The sequence below is a fragment of the Clupea harengus genome, unplaced genomic scaffold (assembly GCF_900700415.2).
Source record: "Clupea harengus unplaced genomic scaffold, Ch_v2.0.2, whole genome shotgun sequence".
NCBI classification, from domain to species: Eukaryota; Metazoa; Chordata; class Actinopteri; order Clupeiformes; family Clupeidae; genus Clupea; species Clupea harengus.
In genome coordinates, this window is record NW_024880076.1 from 14,647 (window position 1) to 37,009 (window position 22,363).

The 22,363-nt window shown below is 42.6% G+C and overlaps 1 protein-coding gene across 1 annotated transcript; it reads left to right on the top strand.

Moving 5' to 3' along the window:
• The first annotated feature begins 13,874 nt into the window (after window positions 1-13,874).
• Window positions 13,875-16,184, top strand: LOC105912167 (paraneoplastic antigen Ma1-like). The gene has a single exon (XM_042706118.1). It carries the CDS (start codon window positions 14,053-14,055, stop codon window positions 15,184-15,186), a length of 1,134 nt encoding a protein of 377 aa, XP_042562052.1. The 5' UTR covers window positions 13,875-14,052; the 3' UTR covers window positions 15,187-16,184.
• The last annotated feature ends 6,179 nt before the right edge of the window (window positions 16,185-22,363 follow it).

Consider the following 22,363-nt stretch of genomic DNA (forward strand, 5'->3'; position numbering starts at 1 on the left):
CTTTGCTGAACTACTGTCAGGTATCGATATTGATTACAGCTGCTACAACAGTGGTTTGACATCCACACAGACAGTAACATGGACAATAACTCCAAAGACCCTTTTGACACTACTTGACACCTTTCGTCTCTCGCAGCATGTGAAAGAGCCTATGTGCACTCAAGACCACACTTTGGATCTGATTACTACTTAAGGTCTTGACATTGCGCCTGTTATGGTCAAGGACTTGTCCCTTTCTGATCGTTCACGTGTTTTCTTTGACTTGCTTATCACTCCGGAGGCTCTAATAAGCACTGTTTCTGTTGAGAAAAGATACATAGACGAGATTACTATTGCTATTGAGGTCATAGCTATGTTACCAATCATGAGTGCAGAGACAGTTGATGTACTCCTGGGTACATTTTAACTTGAACATTTTGAATGTCATGGATGTAAAAGTAAAGAAAACTAAAAGAGAATGTACGAAAGTTGAACGCAACTGGAGAAAAAACTTCAAATCCACTATGACCTCTATAAACAATGCCTTTGTAGTTTAAACTATAAGGGAATGTAATTGAGAGAAATGTAATGAATGTGTCTTGCTTTGCTTGCAGATAGACCATCAACACCACACAATGAAACTATGCCATCTCTATGACCGCATAGAAATAATTTCACAAATATGTAACAATTTCATATAATTGCGCAAAGAACTCTTAAATATCTTAAATAATCAAGATATTGTCTCGACACACAAATGGTTAACGGCTCACTGCTATCGGGCATTTTCCTAAAGTCACTAAAAACAGCTGCCATTAAGCCACTCATAAAAAAGACAACTCAAATTTCATTCAGGCTTCCGACCTCAGCACAGTACTGAAACTGATCTTATAGCTAATAGAGTTAAATGATAAGGTCAAATTTCAGTTCTGGTTTTACTAAATCTAAGTGCTGAATTTGACACTGCAGATAGAATCCTGCTGGAAGAGGTTGGAAAATTGGGTAGGACTTTCCAGAGCAGTCCTTAATTGGTTCAGATTTTTGTTGGGAAGGCCGGAGTTACTTTGTCACCATTGGCAGTTATGAATCTGATAGAGTGGCTATGACATGGGATCAGTTCTTGGACATCCTCTGTTCAGTCAATGGGCCAAATTCAACAGAACAACAACATTAATTGCCATAGTTTTGCAGATGATACACAGATATATCTCTCACCAGATGACTATAGCCTAACAGACTCACTGTGTCAATGTTTAGAGCAAACAAATAATTGGATGAGCCAAAATTGACTTTAATTGGATAAGGATAAAACAGATTATTGTGTTTGGCAGCAAAGATGAAGAGAATCAGCATTGGCAAATACCTCGCTCTCAGGCTCAAAACTCCAAAGACCAAATCAGAAATCTCTGTGTTCTAATCTAATAGACTCAGATCTCACTTCTACCAACCGTATAAAAGCAATCACTAAAACAGCCTTCCATCAACTTACAAATAAATTAAGGGTTTTGGTATCCCAAAAACACCAGGAGAAGCTCATTCATGCTTTTATTTCCAGTGGGGTAGACCACTGTAATAGTCTCTTAACTGGTCTTCCCAAAATAAACAATAAACATCTGCAGCTCATTCAAAATGCTGCCGCTAGAGTTATATCCAGGCCTCAGAGAACAGAGCATATTATCTTTACATTGGCTTCCAGGTAGTTACAGAATAGATGTTAAAGTACTGCTACTAGTCTATACATCACTGAATGGTTTTGGGCCCAGAATACATCTCTGATAAATGTTGAAAAAATATAAACCGGGTAGAGCACTTAGATCCATGGACTCAGGTCAGCTAGTAGAGCCCAGTGTCCAAACCAAACATGGTGAAGCAGCATTTAGCTGTTATGCTGCGTGCAACTGGAACTGCCAGAAGATCTTAGATATGCTCCAAATGTAGCACTTTTAAAATCCAGGTTAAAGACATTTATTTTTTCATGTGTCAATGATTGAGCTCTAAAACTTGCACTGTGTTGTTACTGCACTTTACTCTTCATTCCATTATATTATTCAGCTTCATGGACAAGTTCACCCATCGGACATTACAGACTAGTTTACACCTTGCACAGTGATCACTTCTTTTATGGTGCCCCACCCTGGACAGCGCTGTCATGGACAACACTGCAGTGCTAATTAGCCTGAACTGTTAATGAGCCTGACCCAAGGCTTTAATCTCAAATATCAAATCAGCTATTAAGAAAACTAGCAAATAAGATTTAGATGTTTACAAAGCCTATTTCATATTATTGGCATAAAAAATGGTTCATATCAAAGAGGCATAGCCATATGCAGCCTACTTGCATGCGCATATCATGAATCCTTAATAAAATCTTTTCATAAAAAGTGCATATTTCTAGCCTACTTGAAGGAGAGACCACTTCTGAATGAAGGGCTGCCTATTCATGTAGTAGTCATATGTGTCAGAAATACCCTCATACAGAACATGAGGCCAAACGAAAACAGTGAAAAACTAAAATAGGTACCTGCAGGTAAATTACAGGGTTCTACATTGAACATTTTACTTAAGCAATAAGGTACTCGAGGCAGTACTGTATCGTCAATAATGTACTGTTCAAGGGTGTTGTTAGGCCCGACGCGTAGCTCGAGTACCTTATTGCTTTCATAATACGGTTGCCAGCGACATTATAAATAGTAAGAAAATAGTAAGCTGCCTTTCAGTGCAAAATAGTTGTAGGCACCAAACATTGTTTAAAAAATTTAACATGGGAGACAGGAAAGACAAAGAAACGGACAGTTTATCATGAAGAGAGAGGGTAAGGGCCTTCCAAAGAGAGGAAAGGAAAAGAAAAGGAAAGAGAGAGAAGGGACTTCCTAAATGAGAGATAGTAAAGAGGAGAGAGAGAGAAGGGCCTTCCCAAAAGAGAGACAGTGAAGAGGTGAGACAGACAGCAGGTGCTGATATATGCTCTGCAGCCACAAACCCTGTTAACGCACCGATGGTGTGGTTCTGTTCAAATGCTAACAATGTTTTGCAGTCATTTGTTTTTATAAATTGTACAGCTCACCTATGCGTCAATTACATTTCAATTATTTATTATATAATCATAGAATATGTCAATTTAATTCAAGCACATCTAGAATTAAGTTAACTTGACTGATTTTTCCTTTATATGTTACATTGATGAGAGGAAGGTTTTCCCTTTCCTTTCCTTTACTAGGGCATACTGTATGCCACGGAACTTCTGCCCAGGTGCTATTGTGTTTGCTCATGTTTTGCCCCACTATGCTATCCTAGCAGCTCTCGCCTCATTGTGAAGAAATGAGACATCCTTGATTGATCTCTTGCGCACGAGCAGGAAGATGAATGAGGAGGATAAGGTAGAAGAATGGGGTTCATCCGGTGTGATCGATGCACATGACCGCTCCCACCTTCATAATTTCAGGTAAAAACAATGGCTCTTCATGCGAGCGTGCAACGGGCGCCGTCTCGAATCCAGTTATGTGGGTAACAATAGTGCTTTTTGTCACCAATCACCATTATCACGGTTTTGTGTCCCTTCTATTTGTGAAAGGGGCTCATGAAAGCAAGTATGCAAGACTGCACAAACAGCTAAAAAACCTGCACCTATAATTCCCCTTTTCTCTGTCATGGCCTCAGTCTTCCCGTGGATGTGTTTTATCAATCAGGAAGCCAGAAGGCAGGGAGTGGGTGGTGATTTATTGGGGTCTCTGGCAAAGGGAGTGGAATCCTACTGCAACAGAGTTTTACTGCATTCGGCTCCAAACTTAATACAGTTCAAAACTAGACAGAAAACTGACTTCATAGCAAGCAGATGTGACATTACACAGACTGGGGGTGAGGGTGGGGAACAGGGAACTGGACAGAGCCTGATTGAGAGGATGAGAGGGAGGTGTGAAAAGTCTCAGAAAATACTTTGATGCTTCCAGGGTTGTCTTCTTCTAAAAGATGATAAAACGTGTCCAGTCAACCTTTTTGGTGATCACAGAAGATATTTACAAGAGAATTTAGTTGGAGTCTACTTCAAGATTTAGCCACAGTCAATCCAGTTGATTTATTCACTTAATCAGTTTTCAAGTTTCTGTTGTGCTGATTTCTAGCATATTGTTTCTGCTGACCTGCTGTGACAGTGGGGAGCATCCACAATTCAGATGGCGTCTCTAATCCAATGGTGCAAGAGCTGTTTGTCACACAAAGAATACATAAAAAACAGACAAATCTATTTTAACATATTGATGTGGATGTCAATGCTGAAAATGGCCTTGCCCCCTGAGGGAAAGCTTTTAAGACACTACTGAAGGCAGGCGTTGTATGGCCTTTGTTTCGACATGTCAAAACAGCTTCTTGCCAGTACACATACACAACCTCAACACACAGCCAGCTAACGCTACACCATGACCCTCTGTGTTGTTTCACACGGGCGCACCCTCCTTGAGCCATTTCCTGAATTGGACCACCTATACACGTTATGCAAGGCAATTGGTTTGTGTTGATGTACCCTATCAACATTCCCCTTTCTTTTCCAACTTCATGTCTCGTCATGTTTGGTTGAAACTAGCCGCTGTTGCTAAGTGCTGAGAGTGTGGGCTTGCGAGTGTGGGCGTGAAGAGCAGCGCAGAGAAAGGATTGCTTGGGACTCCGTCCAAGCGCCGCCATTCTAAAGAACAGTAAATCCGCCGGGTTACGAGGGGCAAAAATCCTCACGCCACTTCAAGATGCCATGAAATTCAATTGATTAGGCGAAGGAGCCAGTAATCTCCCTTTAGCTCCAAAACTTTTAAAGCATTTCTAGGAATAATGTATATGTTTCGGGTTACTCTTACCAAGAGGACTTATTTCTCCTCGACTCCCAGTCATGGGATCTAGCACAAGGCAAAGCCTCGACAGGAGAGGACGCAGACAGAGAATGCAGTATGCAAAAAAAAAAGGGAAAAGACAGAAGGAAGGGTGTGAGGTTATGTGGAGGGCAGACGGTTTAAGAGCCCTCGCCTTACAGTCTTGTACTTTTGCCAACAGCAACCTGTCCATCCAGCTTTCGCTTAATCCCATTCACTCTCCTTCTTTTTTCTCTCTCTTTCTCTCTTCTCTCACTTTCTTCTCTTCTCAGCTCGGCCTCTTTTTTTTTCTTTCTCTTGTCTCTGTCATTACTCCCCTGCCTTGTTTCTATTCTACAGAGCCCTGCGCTCTCATTCCCTCCCCTCCTCCTTTCCTCTGACTGCTCTCTCTCACTCACCTGGCTGGCTGAGTGCCCGCCTAGGGGACTGGTTTTAAAAAGCAGGTCACTCTTTTAATCCGTCTGTCTGAAATCCTTCCTCCTTAAAACTCCACAGGCAACGGAAAAGGGCAGTTATTGGCCCATAAGCCAGATCTTATGCCCAGGCAGCAGACGTCATATACAACCATGGTCTTTCTTGAAGTACAATGCTTGATCCCAAACACACTTTAATATTCACACAATGTTTGTGTGTGTTTGTGTACATGTGTGTGTGTGTTCAAATGCACAGACACATTGACGCATGCACATGCACAAACACACACACACACACAAACACACACTTCTTCTCAGTGCAGTGCAAAACCAATCACTCTTCATGAGTCTCCATTTCATGCGCTCTTATCAATGAGAAGCAGCAGGATGAGGCCCCCTCATACCTGATGGTGACAGATTCTCCACTGATGAAAAAAGCATTTATTATGGGCGTCTTGTCAATACAACGGAATGCCTTGACACTGAGAACATCTCACACCATGCCACAGATACACATGTAGCTCTGAGACAGCTTGAGGTCTGTCATCTTGACCCTCAAAAATCGGAACGCTTGAAACACATATTAAACACACCTTTTGCACTTTTGCATCATTCAAGTGTTGTACAATGTGTTTAGCTGTTTAGCAACGTGTCTTGGTGGAGTCAATCTTCCTCTGCTTCCACTGGCCTCCGGACCGGACTCGTAGCCCAGGTAGCTGGCGATGGGGAAGTGGGCCCAGTAGGTTCGGGCCAGGTCCTGCAGCGTGTCGTAGCCGGCCTGGGCTTGGAGCTCCTGGACCCAGCCGTAGAAGTCCGAGGCCCACAGGTTCCAGTTGGGCATGCTGCGCTTGCCACGTGGCCAGACGCTCCCCTGAGAACAAGCCACAGCAAAAAACAGGGGAGCCGGAGGAATAGCTGACAGGTTGGCAATATAGAAGAGAAAACATTCAGAGCCATTATGCATTCAGTGGAACGACATATCAGACCTGAAGGCTCATAGCTATTATGTTTAATAGTGGCTAGTTACCTTCAGAATGAAGGTCACAGTGATAATGGCCTAAAAATACCCAGATAACAATGGACTATTGAACGAGTCTGTTGCCAGAACATTGGCGATGTGAGAAACTAGACCTGAACCTGAGGTACTTTGCCTTTAGAAAGCCTTGAAATTTGAAACAAGATCCATCTACTTTTGTTTGGCAACAGTATATCAAACACAGACTAGAGATGCATTTCTGCAGAAAATGCTAAATGTGACAGAACTGTGACTCAACAGCCAGCACGAGGATCAGTAAACCTTTGCCCAGCAAATGACTATGATGATTATACAGCCCTAACGCTAAGTATTGTAATGCTAAAATCTGGCAACACATGAGCACACAGTAGGCTTAATGATTACTAAAACAATATTCATAATGAGTTGACAGTCTTCATTTGATATTTGCCATAAACTACATAATTTACCCAGATCACGTCAAAAATGTATTCCATTAAGTCCATTTATTAGTTCAAGGTCTACAGTGTTAAAAAACGTAAGTGTCACTTGTGAACTCTACAATAGACATTTAACCAATTGCAATGGAAGCGAATATAAATATTATTAATGGATTGTTTTTTGTTTAAATGGTTTGGGAAAGTCTGAGGCCCAGCCAGATATGTTGCCTTAATGCTGTGTGCATTTTCATTTAATACACTAAAATAGAATTGATTGTCAAAGTGCAGTCATTCTATAAAAAAATTAAAGATGATATTTTAATAAGTTTTCCCCTTTTTATTATGTGAGAGATTATTATATTCTAGATATACTATAGATTCTGCAATGGGCTCCATCTGTTCTTCTACTCTCTCCTTATGTTGCCATAGTAACGTTACCATATACAGGACTTTATTCATGTCAGTATCATAAAAAACCCTCACACGCCACTTCCATCATAAGCCCATTATCTGGGAGAAAAAGATGTAGACCTGGCAGAAGTGCATGTATAAATGGACAGAGGCACTGGGTTTAGCTTTTCATCAGTATAACAGTGCCCACGATGTGCCTAAAGGCCATGCCATATCCCATTATTCTCCTGAGCAAAAGGCCTGCGGTTTAAAAGCCTGAGGGAGGAATTTCCACTTGCCATTGACTTGCTTTTAAAGCGAGCCACCTTCCCCATGGTTGGCTCCCCCCCATCCCGCATCCCCCCTCCACCCCACCCCATCCAGCATATCCACATCCACCGGCACCACAGGGCAAAAACCTTCTTCTAGCCTACAGCCAAGCAGATAGACGGGGGCAAAGCAGAGCCAGATGCTCATCAAAGCACTGGGGTAGATCACACACAGCGTGCCACGCTTACCTTTAGTCTCCTGTGAAGCAGTCATTTCCTCTGCTCCTGAGGGGGAGACGAGAGATAGAGAGAAAAAAAGAGATCGGGTAAAAACGAGATGGCCAGAGACATAGGGAGGGAGGCAGCTTTGGAAAAACAGAGAGAGATAAAGGGAGTAGAGACAGAGAGACAACAATAAAAAAGAGGGAAATGGAGAAGGACGGGCAGCGGTGGTGGTGGGAAGAACACACACTTGTAAATAGCACTAAATAGTTTAATCAATGCACATTTCTCAACAATCAATGCACCGGTTGTAAAGCTATTACAAACACTTAGTCATTAAAAATACCTGATAACCAGTAAGGTCCCACCAGTAACATGCAGACAGCCAGCAGGGTACAGAGACTAGACATGCTGTTAGAGTGTCTGCAGGAACAATGCTGCAATAAGACACACACGCAACACGTCACATAACACAACACTTAGAAACATGCAAGGACAACATGTGCAAGCACTTTTACTTCATAAGAGAACGTGTGAGAACCTGGCAATGGAACTGATCTTTTGCATCAGCAGGGCAAAGTAGACACAGATGTATCGCCTTCCTCTCTAAACAGATGCCATTAAAAAAACTTTAAAAAGCAAACAGACAAAAGATGAAAAAAAGATAAAATAATGATGCAAGGCCAAGAGAACCAGACTTACCTACGAGTGTGACAGCAATGGCCAGCACAGCACACCGACTGGTCCTTACTACCTGGCCTCCTCTTTTTCAGCAACACCTTCCTCCGCAAAACACACACATCACCAGGGATAAGTTGACAAGTTGAAGATTGTTGCATTTCATGGGATTCTTCAAAATCCACACCTCCCCAAGTCCAATTCTGCCACTTCAGAAAAAAACAGCCAGTCAACTGAAAAAGCATACACTGACAGCAGTCAGGCATCTGAAAAACACACACTGACAACAAGCTGAAGAGAAAAAGACCAGACAAGCTTTCCCTAGCCCAAAACTTGAAAGTGTTCACAAAGGGAAAAAAAATGTGTCACTCAACAACAAAGTTGTCTCAAGGCCAGAGGCATTTTTTTTTTTGCGTTGGTTGGGATTGAATGCAATGACTGTTTATTCTGAGGGTGGAAGGCCAGACAGGAGTGAGACAGATGGGCTTGGCAGACGCAAGACACGAGGACAGGACGGCCAATGCCACTTTCGCATTCTCCCTCCAAGAGCGCCTGTTTACTCGCTCATTTATCTCAGCAGGGTGTCGACGAGCCGTTTTTCTGCCACAGGATAGAGACACAGATGCAGACAGAAGACAGAAGAGCAAAGAGACAGACGTCACAAACTGGCTTCACAGGCCTCCTCGCACAGACCCTATTCAAAAAGAGAACAAAATTACATTTAATGATCAAACTGTCCCCCAGGATAGACAAACTGAGACAAAAAAGACACAAAAAAGCTGTCTGCTACAAAAGATAAATAGATTGGCTTGCAGCCACACAAAAAAGCACTCAAGTAAATGTATTGTTATGCTATAATAATAGAGACTCAAGTTTAAGTAGAAGTAAAAGTACGCACCAAAATAATGACTTGAGTAAGATTAAAAATGTATCTCATAAAACCTACAGATGATATTTTTTACACCTATGTATTACATTCAATTATGGGGTTATGCCCAAAATATAAAATGTTTAAATATGTGTCTGATTAACAAAGTCATCTGCACATTCAAGTAAATCACATTCCAAATAACCATATAAAATTAATTAATTAATTAATTAATTAATTAATACATTGTATTGGTACCACCAAAGAGTATCCAATACATTTTGCACTAAACCAAATGGAGCTGTGTATTTGTTGAGTTTAGGAGTGTTACAAGTCATGCTATACCTTGAGGAATGACAGATCAGATGAGATGCTTAAGTTACACCTGAAGCAGGGCAGATAGGCTATGTGTAGACTAGACTTTCAACAGACGGCAGGCCTATGTGTTAATCAGTCCTAGAATAAACTAGGCTCGTAATATTACATTTAGTAAATAAGATCTTAATCTTTCTAACATTAGCTATTTAAACTCGGACATGTCTTGCTTTGTCTGGATCCAGTGCTACAATGTGCATATGCATTTAGATCCATGCAGCCCAGTGTATCAATGATTTCCACAGAGGGACTACTGTTTTGGGAAAGACTTCCATAGATTTCCAATGTTGAGGTGTTCTTCAATATAGTGCAGTTGATGTACGAACCAGAAGCCAGTGTGGCATCTACTGTACGTTTAGCAAATGTTTATGTAGCCAAAGCAGCTGCCAATTAGATGTATAGAGTACAGTGCTTAACTAATGCTACGGCGATACATATCGCAGTAGCGATGTGTCTATAACTTTGCACCACGATAAATACCGATATTGTCAGTTTCATTGTCAAAACTTGTGTTACAAAAATCAAACTAATAACAATATAATCCAGGAAACAGATATCTTGCAGTGCATGTTGGGTAGGATTGAGGCTATAAAAGGGGACGACAAAAATGAAGGGCTATCACAATTGCAGTGGCTTGCTGGCAAGCAGAATCAAAATTATGAATGATTGAACTGACACCCGTAATGAGGCAGCCTTGTACTGTAAGTAGGCCTATGTACAACACAAACCGAACATCTCCTCATAGCATGGTAGTTGAAGTAACTATCTCTTTCACAAACATCGGATCATTGGTATTGAAAATATATACATATATACAGCTCCAGCCCAGCTGGCATCCTACTCTCTTTCTCTGAGGCGAAATGATCTATGACACAATCATAGAACTAACCTCAGGACTTCAGTATCTGAATGACCGCTGACCCATAGATATTTTGCATACATTTGGACACCTCTCCTGACCACAGCTGTTCCGAAGATATGCTTTAAACCTAAACAAGAGAAGGACATTTCTGCTGGTGCTGGTGACTGGCATTATAAGAATAGGCTGCCAAAGTCTGCTCACTTCTGGCAGTGTCAACAGCTCATCTTTTATAATACACTGCAAGTCACTTGGTGGCTTGAGGAAAGAGGCATGATCATAAAAGACCTGCGGTTCATTTTGCAACCTCTGCTGATCAAAGAATGGATACGCCTGAAACAGTTGACCCAGCTCACTGTCAGGAAACCCTTCCCGTTTTGCAAAGTTGCTGAACGACCCATGGTCAGGGACACGGAAAAGCTCAGACTTTTCATGCCGGCAAATCTGTGTGTTAGGCGGAACAAGACACTGTCAAGAATTTCAAAGTAGAGGTGGCAATATGAATCAACGGGGGCGTATTCTACCCATCACCGATTTGGCCTAACCCTTGTTCAAAGCCCTCCCAGTCACAAGGACATCTTGTGCGCCTGTCGCTCAGAGATCCCATAATCTTCAGTGGCATGATCAAAAATGGACTGATATCGCTAGTGCAGCACGAACTCCATTCACCCGCTTGACCGAACACCATTAAATCAAGTGACTTCGTTTGGAGAACTTGAAAGAGAGGTTCTGTCAGTCGAAAGATAGCAGTTGAATACTGATGAACGACTCACGAAAGAATGAACCTGACAGCCACGACATGGAGCCGTACGCGTGTTAGGCTCACATTCAATTCCATTCTCATACTCATTTAACAAATATACGCTTTGCTGAGATTGTTTGAAATATGTATTAATCATATGAAAAACTTATGCTTTTATGAAATTGCTGGAGCCATGCTTTATAATCATCTAAACCAATATATGCCTTTTACAATGATTGCAGAATGTCTGAATCATGCCTTATAATCATATGATAGTGTGTGTAATTGCTTGAGTGAAGTTTAACAAATCTATATCTGCTGCTGATTGCTATGATCAAGAGTGAAATGTGCTTATTGTGTAAGGAAACATTTTTAGTGCAAATGCTTGTGAGGGAACAATGCTGATGTAAGCTGTGAATGATTCAAAGTGAAACTGTGAAGTGGGTTAAGCACAGGAAGTGTAACCTTTGGGGCCCCCGAGGAAGACGCAGGCTGTAAGAAGCCGGCCTATAGATGAGTCATACCTCTGTTAAAAAACCCTGATATGACAGAAGTACATTGTGTGATGGAATGACCTTATAAGGAGAAGTCCGTGATGAAAAGACGGAAGCAAGTGCAGTTAAAAGGCTGAGACCAATGCCTGTGGCTGAGCTCTTCTCTTTGTTTGCTGAGAGCTTGACGACTTGGGGACCGAGTCTTGTTGTTTTTTTTTCTTTTCTTTAAATTCTTGTTGACCTCTTTGACATTAAATCTTGGGGTACTTTTTAAATACCACAAAACTCGCTTCTGCGTCAGTGAATGAAGTGAGTTAAGCTCCGCGCCCGCTACACACCTCGCTTGACTACACCGGTCAGATTAGCAGCCTGTGATCCGGAACGTCCGATACCTAAGAGAGGTGGGGACCTTTGGCACAGAAAAACCTGTCGACTGCGTGGAAAAGGTGAGTTGTCCCTCTCTTTCACTCTAGAAGAGAGTACTTGAAGGTGATCTCAGTAGGCACACTGATTGATCCCTTTTAGTATCTAGGCTGAAACATACAATTAAGGCTTGGTTTCATGATGTGACATGATTTCTCTGAACTAAGTTGTATTCTGATTTGCGTGGCAGATAACCGTAGTAATTACTTGTGAGAGTGTGTGAAAAACTCAGGCGTCGAAAAGCACACAAGATTTACCTATAGGTGCCACACTTACGCATTTCTTAACAATACGCTGAAAGTGATATCAAAACTAATCCGTGTGAAGAGCCAAACTGGGCAATCTCATGCTTGTCCCAGCCTGGTTGGGTCACGATGCGACTGAAGACCCTGAGCAGTGATCCAGTGTCATCCACCTGCAGTGCAATGAAAGAGGCAGATGTCAGCATCAACCTCACTTTGTACCACATCAGCGATGCAAGACATTAGTACATTTTGGATGGTAATGGACAATCCTGTGAAACACCGTCGGCATTTGTAAATGGGAAGCAAACTCTTGGTCAAACTCTGCCATGGCATTTACCAACTCAATGAAATTGCCCCTGTTCAGACTAAGAACAGATTCATCACGCCCACGAAATGCCAGTTCTTGCTTTCCCAAGTACAACACCACACACCACCACTGATTAGCCTTTTCATTATCTCACGTTTTTAGTTACCTACCTATTGTGCTTTTGGACGCTTATGGCAACTGCTTGATCAAAGGCCTAGTCAATCCTTACTTTGCCAAATAGCTGTAGGCACCTCCTGAATTCATGTTTCAAATTGGAGTAAATGCCTTTGTTTTGGGTTGAGATAGCATATTGCTGTTAAAATTGTGTTTTCAGTGTGAGAAGAATGCCTTTGAATATGTTCATTTTTGTGTGTGGGTTTCTGCCAATCAGAGAGGTGGCGCTGGCAGCAAATGGGATGATTTTGATTTTGTTTTAAAAAAGATGGGTAGAGAAAAGAAAAAAAAAGGAGAGAGACGTTGAAGCACCTTTATGACTGGCGGCATGTTGAATTAGCTGAATTAGCTGTAAGAAAGTTTTAGTATTTGAAGTTAACAGTAGTTATAGACATTTGCATTGGAGTGATTCACGTTTCCCAACGGGACTACATCTACACTACATGCGCAACACGAACATCGCTAAAGGCTGCTGTTGCATGAAAGTTGCTGGGAAATTGTTAGCAGACTAGGTGCTAATCCTGAGCTAAACTAGCCACTGACTGCATTCGTTTAAGAGGAGGAGGAAGATCGCGGGAGAAGAGGACAACGGATTTCCACTGAACTATACGGGTAGTCGTGAGTGGATTACTTTTGTTTCACAAATTGATGGTTATGAGCTCCAACGGAATGTGCACCAACTTTAAATTATACTGGCCAGTAGAACATTTAGGTATTTTGTGCTATGTCTGCGGTGTTTAACTGTTTGCTTGTTAATATGTTGTGTAAATAAATATGTAATTGATTTGTTCTAAACTGCGAACTTAAAACTGTGTCCGAGTTGGGTAAAAGGTAACTGAAATTAGCATCCCACCATCGTAGTTATATGTTCCCTAGACAAAATGAAATGAGCCATATCATTGGTGGGAGGGCTACATTTGTGGGGGCATCGTCCGGGATAGAATACGATTATTTTTCTTTCTTTCCCATGTGAATTGTTTGAATATATACCAGACATAGGCTACTGTTATTTTTTTGTCTTTCTTTTTGACTTTATTGTTAAACACTGATATAACATTACAAAAGCAACATGGATGCAGATCAAATTCTTGCTTGGTGCAACGAGAAATGTATTTCTTTTGAGAATGCTTTTGTGTTAAGTCAGGTGGCAATAGACATTTCTGAGACAGATGTTTACAAAGTGTTAGACACAGTCAAAGATATTGGTAGGACAAAAGTATGCAGTCGACGCCGTGATCACAGTGGACAACAAGATTTTGTGTTAGTTGAAACTTCTGTTCAGCTATCTGAAATTACTGTTCCAGCTACAGTAGGAATAGTGGATGAAATGGGTCCATGGCCTGTACACATAGTCAGTGAATTACCTCCGGCTCCATCACCTAAAAGAGATGACTTCCAAACTAAGTTGCTTTCTTTTCTTCAACAAGAGGGAAAATCTTTAGCTGACATCCATAATATAGCTCCCCCAACGCCCACAGTTAATGCAGAGTTAGTTAAAGCTATTAACTCACTAGTGCAAAAATGTAACATTGTTTCACCAGTAGAAACTCAGAGTTATAGGAAGCTGCGCACATTCTCAGGATTGACACCTGCACCTAGTGGTGAAGATGAGTATGACGTGTGGGCCGAACATGTTTCTCATATCTTGGAAGAATGGCAATGTTCTGACTCTTTGAAGAAACAGAAACTAGTGGAATGTCTTAGGGGGACAGCCTCTGATATTGTGAGGTTTGTCAAGATTGAAAATCCTTCAGCTACATCTGGTGACTACCTCAGTGCTCTAGAAACTGCATTTGGAAATACAGAAAGCGCATCTGATTTGCTGGTGAGGTACAAAAGCACTTTTCAAGAAGAGGGGGAAAAACTCTCTGCATACATATTGAAACTGGACAAATTGCTGCATGTGGTGCTTCGAAAAAAAGGCATTGACTATTCTGATATGAATCGTCTCCGAATTCAACAAATCATCCGAGGAGCGCTTCCCACTGACATGGTCGCACTTCGCCTAAGGATGACCCACAAGTTGCGAGAGCCGCCTTCTTTTGCTGAGCTTTTGAAAGAGGTACGGGAAGAGGAGAATATGGTTTACAACCGAAACACAGCCAAAGCCACAGTGGCCTTGTCTGCGGTGGCCTCTACCACAACCTCATCTAATGAAACTGAAATTGAGGTACTCAAGAAAGAAATTATGGGATTGAAAAGTGCAGTAACTCAGTTGTCGTCAGCGGCTGTCGTCCCAGCACCAGCTGAGCCTTCAAAGCTACACAGTTTAGCTGTGACTCCTTCTGCTGACAAAGTGGTGCCAGCGAAATCAGGGGGTGGAGCCACGTACTTCTGTTATCAATGTGGTGAAGATGGTCATTTCCAACGTTACTGTCGTAATGAAGAGAACCTGCGCAAAGTAAACCAGCGACTCATTAAGATGACACGGCCAAAGGGAAACTTCACCGGGGCTCAGTAGCGGAACGACCTGAAGCTCCACAAAAGACACGTTCCACAAGATGCAAAACACTAGAACAGAGAAAATGTACGCTTCCCTCAGGATTAGTAGGGCCTACTTCTATCCTTCCCATCCAGATAGAGGGCATCTACGCTAAAGCGTTGCTGGATAGTGGGTCACAAATTACTCTTTTGTACAGATCCTTTTATCAGAAGTACTTAAAGCATCTGCCGTTAACTCCAATTGAGAATTTGGAGATTTGGGGGCTGAGTTCTGAGAGTTACCCATATGATGGTTGTTTGTCTGTAAAGCTTGAGTTTCCGGGATCTGTGACAGGAGTAAATGAGACCATAAGTGCACTTGTGTTGGTGTGTCCTGATCCCATCATGAAGGGTGAAGTGTCTATACTAGTGGGAACAAACACCTCAGTGGTGAAAAAGCTTGTGGAAGTATGTAAAGAAAAGGGAGGGGAAAATTTCCTTAAAACTTTGGCCGTTCATCCAGTTATGAAGAATGCTTATGAGAAAGTAATGGTGATGTCTGATCAGTCAGCAGACACTGAGCGGGGCACTGTTTGGTTTTCTGGAAATAAGCCCTTAACGTTGTCCCCTGGTGAGACTGCAAGTGTCACAGGAATCCCTAAATATCCTAAAATGTCCTCTAGCAGTGCACTCCTTATAGATTATCCTGAAGAGTCTCGGTTTCCAGAGGAACTGCTTGTTAGGCCGGAGATACAAGCTGCAAGTGCTTTACAGTCAAAAAGAATCACTGTAACAGTCCGAAATGTTTCTGTGCACACAGTTACCCTGAAGAGGGGCATGCCTATTGCCCATATCTTTCCAGTGGAGGTGGTATCCAGTAACCCTTCCTCTAAGGAGAGCAGTTCTGGAGGTCAGTGGACAACAGAGTCATTCAATTTTGGTGATTCACCAGTCTCTCAAAAGTGGAGGAACAGGTTGACGCAAAAGATGCTGGATAGGAGTGATGTTTTCTCGCGCCATGAATTTGACGTGGGATGTGCTAGGAGTACACAACACCAGATTAGGTTGACTGAGGATAAACCATTTAGAGAAAGATCTCGTCGGCTTGACCAGCTGACATTGAAGATGTGAGACAACACCTGGCCAATCTAAAGGATGCTGGTATCATTTCAGAGTCACGGAGTCCTTACGCCTCACCCATAGTGGTTGTGAGGAAAAAGAATGGGCAGGTTCGAATGTGTGTGGACTATAGGACTCTAAATCGACGCACAACTCCAGATCAGTATACAGTCCCAAGGATAGAAGATGCTCTGGCTTGCCTTAATGGAAGCAAATGGTTCAGCGTGCTTGATTTAAGGAGTGGGTATTATCAAGTCCCTCTTTGTGATCAAGATAAAGAAAAGACTGCCTTCATTTGTCCTGTGGGTTTCTATCAATTTGAGAGGATGCCTCAGGGGATATCAGGTGCCCCTGCGACTTTCCAGCGCATTATGGAAAGGACAGTTGGTGACATGAACTTGTTAGAAGTCTTAGTATATCTCGATGACCTCATCATCTTTGGCAAGACTCTCGAGGAACATGAGGAGAGGCTCCTCAAAGTGCTGGATCGGTTGAAAGATGAGGGACTCAAGTTGTCATTAGACAAATGCAAGTTCTGTCAGACCTCAGTCAGCTATGTAGGGCACATTGTTTCTCAAGATGGTGTCTCTACAGATCCATCGAAAATAGAGGCAGTAAGCTCCTGGCCCCGCCCCTGTAATGTGACAGAGTTACGGTCATTTTTGGGATTCTGTGGGTATTACAGGAGATTTGTAAAGGATTTTTCACTTGTGTCATTCCCCTTGAATCAGTTACTGCAGGGTTGTTTGACAGGTAAGATGGTGGGGAAGGCTGCCAAGATGAAACCTGTTGAAAAGGTGTATTACAAACCCTCTGAGCTTTTTGGTGACCGTTGGGATGAGCGTTGCGAGGCTGCATTTGAAGAGCTAAAAGCTAGACTCACCAAAGCTCCAGTATTGGCTTTTGCTGACTCTCGTCTTCCATATACCTTACATGTGGATGCTAGCTGTGAGGGCCTTGGAGGTGTTTTGTATCAAGATCAAGGCCAAGGGTTGCGCCCAGTAGCTTTTGTCAGTCGAAGCCTCACACCTTGCGAAAAGAATTATCCAGTGCATAAACTTGAGTTTCTAGCGTTAAAGTGGGCGGTGGTTGATAAGTTGCATGACTACCTCTATGGTGTCAAGTTTGAGGTGCAAACAGACAACAACCCCCTAACCTATATCTTGACCACAGCTAAGCTGGATGCTACGGGACACCGTTGGCTAGCTGCCTTGTCTATTTATGAGTTTAGCCTCAAGTATCGGCCTGGAAAACAGAACATTGATGCTGATGCTCTTTCGCGCCGCCCCCATCAGGATTCAGTTGTGGAAGAAGACTGGATGAGCATCCCGTCTTCCGGAGTGAGAGCCATGTGTCAGCTTTCGGAGGTGGATAAGGAAAATTATTCCTCAAGTCATCGAGCTGTTGGCTGCTTAGGTGGATCTGTGAAATCTGTCCCAGTGGCATACTGCAATCTTGCCACATTAAGCACCACTTCAATTCCTAGATTGGGTTTCTCTGACTTGTCTGCTGCACAGAGAGAAGATCTGTGTTTCAGTGGGCTATGGAATGGTGTGCAACATCAGGATGTGGGGAAGGTCCAGAGAACTCACAAGGACATGCCACTCCTTCTGAGAGAGTGGGATAGAGTCAAAATGGAAAATGGAGTCATGTATAGGCACACACATGCCCCAAATAAGCCTAAACGCAAGCAGTTATTATTGCCTCAGAAATTTCACCAGATGGCACTTAGATCGTTACATGATGACTCGGGACATTTAGGTTTTGAAAAGACCTATGCATTTGTCAGGGATCGGTTTTATTGGCCTCGTATGAAATCTGACGTTGAGCAATATTGCCGAACATGTGCTCGATGTGTCCAGAGGAAAACACTGCCCAAAAGAGTTGCCCCATTGTCCCATTTGAGTAGTGGTGGACCATTAGACTTGGTATGTATGGATTTTTTATCCATTGAGCCTGATTCCAGCAATACCTGTAATGTTTTAGTCATCACAGACCATTACACTAGATACGCTCAAGCATTCTCTACCAAGGATCAAAAGGCCACCACTGTAGCTAAAGTGCTGTGGGAAAAATATTTTGTGCATTATGGACTACCAAGGCGCATGCACTCTGACCAAGGCAGAGATTTCGAAAGCAAGCTGGTTCATGAGTTGTTGGAGATGTTGGGCGTGGAAAAATCTAGAACCACTCCCTATCATCCCCAGGGTGACCCCCAGCCAGAACGGTTTAACCGGACCCTACTGGACATGTTGGGAACTTTGGACACAAAGCAGAAAAACCAGTGGAGTAGACATATTGGACATCTTGTGCATGTTTATAATTGCAGTCAAAATGACGCCACTGGTTATGCGCCATATTATTTGATGTTTGGCCGTGAGGCAAGATTGCCCATTGACTTGAGTTTTGGGATTTCATGCGATGGCTCTTCCATTCAGTCCTACCAGAGATATGTGACTAACATGAGAAAAGAATTGAAAGCTGTATGAATTGGCTGAAGCTGCTGCTAAGAAGAAGAATGATGGAAATAAGAAGAGGTATGATCAGAGGATTCATTACTCACATCTTAGTCCAGGTGACAGGGTGCTAATCCGGAACCTCGGGTTACAAGGGAAGCATAAATTGGCTGATAGATGGAGCTCTGTACTCTACATTGTTGAAAGCCAAATGCCAAATCTGCCTGTTTTCCGGTTGAAGCCAGAAGAGGGAAATGGGCCGGTCAAGATCCTTCACCGTAATCATCTTCTTCCAGTTGGTCATAAACTGCGATTTCAGTCAGATTCAGAGATTGTCAAAGAGACCCCGAAAAGGATTCTGAGAAAGCGAAAGGGTAAACAGACACGAGGTGGAAGCCAGAAGCTGCATAGTGGCCCAGATAGACAAGATGAAGTTGAAGGTCAGGTGCTCTGTGAGAGTTCTGACAGTGAGGATGAGGAGTGTGGACCATGGATAGGTGTGCCCTCTCAAGATGGATGCGGGGAAGATACAGAAGACGTCACACAGCCACCATGCCCAGATTCATGTGTAGTTGACACTGACCAAACAGTGGCTGCGAGTATTGCTGAGGAACCGTGTGAACAGGACATTGAGGACATGAGTGAGTGTTCAGAACTGAGTAGTGACTATGGAGTAGAAGACCTTTTTGAAGAGTCTCATAGTGTCCCACAACACTCTGCAAACCTGCAAGAACCTGAAAGTGTCCCACAAGACTCTGAAGACCGGCAAGAGGCTAGTCATGGAACAGACTCACATGATGAAGTGGGTAGGGACTGTAGAAAATCTCAGAGAATTAAAACAGTTCCAAAACGCTTTACATATGATGAATTAGGTGAGCCCCATTTCAGTTCAGATTCCCCCGTTAGACATTTCTCAACACTGTCAATGCGGATTTTAGGAAAACCCTCACACAGACAAACATGCACTGCTTGATAGGACACGAATAGGGGTTCACATTGCACTACATTTCAAAATCAGTGAGTTGGTTTATTTTGTTCATTTATTATGCCTTTACTGAATGAGGGTCATCAGGAAGTCTGTATACCTTTCAGCATAAATGTAATAATATGCTATTGGAATTAAGTTTTTAATATTTCTATCCTTCTCATTTGATGTGTTATGAGGGCATAACCTTTTTTTACTGGGGGAGAGTGTAGGCACCTCCTGAATTCATGTTTCAAATTGGAGTAAATGCCTTTGTTTTGGGTTGAGATAGCATATTGCTGTTAAAATTATGTTTTCAGTGTGAGAAGAATGCCTTTGAATATGTTCATTTTTGTGTGTGGGTTTCTGCCAATCAGAGAGGTGGCGCTGGCAGCAAATGGGATGATTTTGATTTTGTTTTAAAAAGATGGGTAGAAAAGAAAAAAAAGAAGAGACGTTGAAGCACCTTTATGACTGGCGGCATGTTGAATTAGCTGTTGAAAGAAAGTTAGTATTTGAAGTTAACAGTAGTTCGTAGTATAGACATTTGCATTGGAGTGATTCACGTTTCCCAACGGGACTACATCTCATGCGCAACACGAACATCGCTAAAGGCTGCTGTTGCAGGAAAGTTGCTGGGAAATTGTTAGCAGACTAGGTGCTAATCCTGAGCTAAACTAGCCACTGACTGCATTCGTTTAAGAAGAGGAGGAAGATCGCGGGAGAAGAGGACAACGGATTTCCACTGAACTATACGGGTAGTCGTGAGTGGATTACTTTTGTTTCACAAATTGATGGTTATGAGCTCCAACGGAATGTGCACCAACTTTAAATTATACTGGCCAGTAGAACATTTAGGTATTTTTGCTATGTCTGCGGTGTTTAACTGTTTGCTTGTTAATATGTTGTGTAAATAAATATGTAATTGATTTGTTCTAAACTGCGAACTTAAAACTGTGTCCGAGTTGGGTAAAAGGTAATTGAAATTAGCATCCCACCATCGTAGTTATATTTTCCCTAGACAAAATGAAATGAGCCATATCATTGGTGGGAGGGCTACACTTATAACAGCCTCGGTTTGAATCCATTTAATTGGGTAACATTCAAAGTACTGGGGGACAAAAACATCTGAGAATATTTCGGTCTTAAATCAAGATTTGAAACTGGCTATAGTTGGAGCATATTTAATGTCATCAGGAAGTTGGTTCCAGAGCTGAGCAGCTTAGCATCTAAAGGCTGCTTCACCATGTCTAGTTCTGACAGTAGGTATTTCCGACAGATTTTTCTTCCGTCATCTGAGAGGTCTAGTAGGTGGGTGCAGCTGAAACATAGAGGTCTTGTCCCATTTAGTGAGTTATAAACAAGAAGCAGTGCTTTAAAATCAATTCTGCAACTTAACTGAAAGCCTGTGATTGAAAGTCAGTGTAAAGACTTAAGTATTGGAGTAATGTGGTCAGTTCTTTAAGTTTTTGTAAGAACTCTGGCAGCTACTTCTTGTACAAGCTGAAGCTGTTTGATGGTCATTTTTAGGAAGGCCTGTGAAAAACGTCTCGGTTACTTACGTAACCTCGGTTCCTTAAGCAGGGACCATATATAAGAGTATGGTACATGACGTCAGTCATGGGCCCAAATCGAAGCATTTATCCATTCACGCCTGAAAGGCTGCGATTCGTCCGCGCTCCCTCCTGAGCCCGCCCCCTCAGGAGCCTATAAATTCAGGAGCGCGACATGGAAATATCCTTGGAAGAAAACTGAGCGTAGAAGTATCAACCAAGGAAACACTGTACACGCTCAACTTGTTATATCTGGTCCCTGCTTAAGGAACCGAGGTTACGTAAGTAACCAAGACGTTCCTTATCGCAGTAGGACTGCGATATAACAGTATGGGACCGTATATATTCCTGCGTGATAATACAGTGGCAGCCAATCACACACACCAACTTTATACATTGCTTTTGCCCTCCTAGAGGTTCATACAGCAGCTGGTGGTGAACATTATAGGGCATCCTTTAACATAGGCGGCAGGAAACAACCCTGGGATGGTTCATGTGCAACATAACACGTAGACACTAATGAACACATACATCATTATATCGTAATCAGGCCAGGGGATTCAGAGATCGCCTGCCTGTAGAACACCATGTAAAAAACTAGGTTCAGCCACATCTAACATATAGAATCTAATGAAAGTGTGGCGAGAACTCCAGCTTGCAGCTTTACAAATATCTTCCACTGAGACTCCTTTCAGTAAGGCCCAGGAAGAAGAGACCCCCGTGTAGAGTGCGCATGCAACTTCTCCGGGGGATCTAAAGACAAACTCTTATAAGACAACACGATAGCCTCTACTATCCAACGGGAGAGGCTCGGTTTTGATAGAGGTCTGCCTTTTGCACGTGCACCAAAGCACACAAATAGCTGATCTGAATGCCCCAGTGCGCTCTACATACGTACTGGACAGAGCCTATTCAAACGTTCCTCCTCTGCTGACGCAAAAGGAGGAGGCGAGAAAACTGCTAATTCAATCACCTGATTGCGGAATGAGGAAATGAGACTGCCCCTGCTGCACCACTGAATGAGGAAATGAGACTGCCCCTGCTGCACTACTGATTGGATCACTCCGCCGAATGGCGGAGGGGGACGGGCGAATTGCAGCACGTACCCCTTTGTGATCGTTCTCA

What these genes read in the sequence shown, in the direction of transcription:
- LOC105912167 (XM_042706118.1), top strand. Translation starts at nt 14,053, where the DNA reads ATGGGTCCATGGCCTGTACACATAGTCAGTGAATTACCTCCGGCTCCA.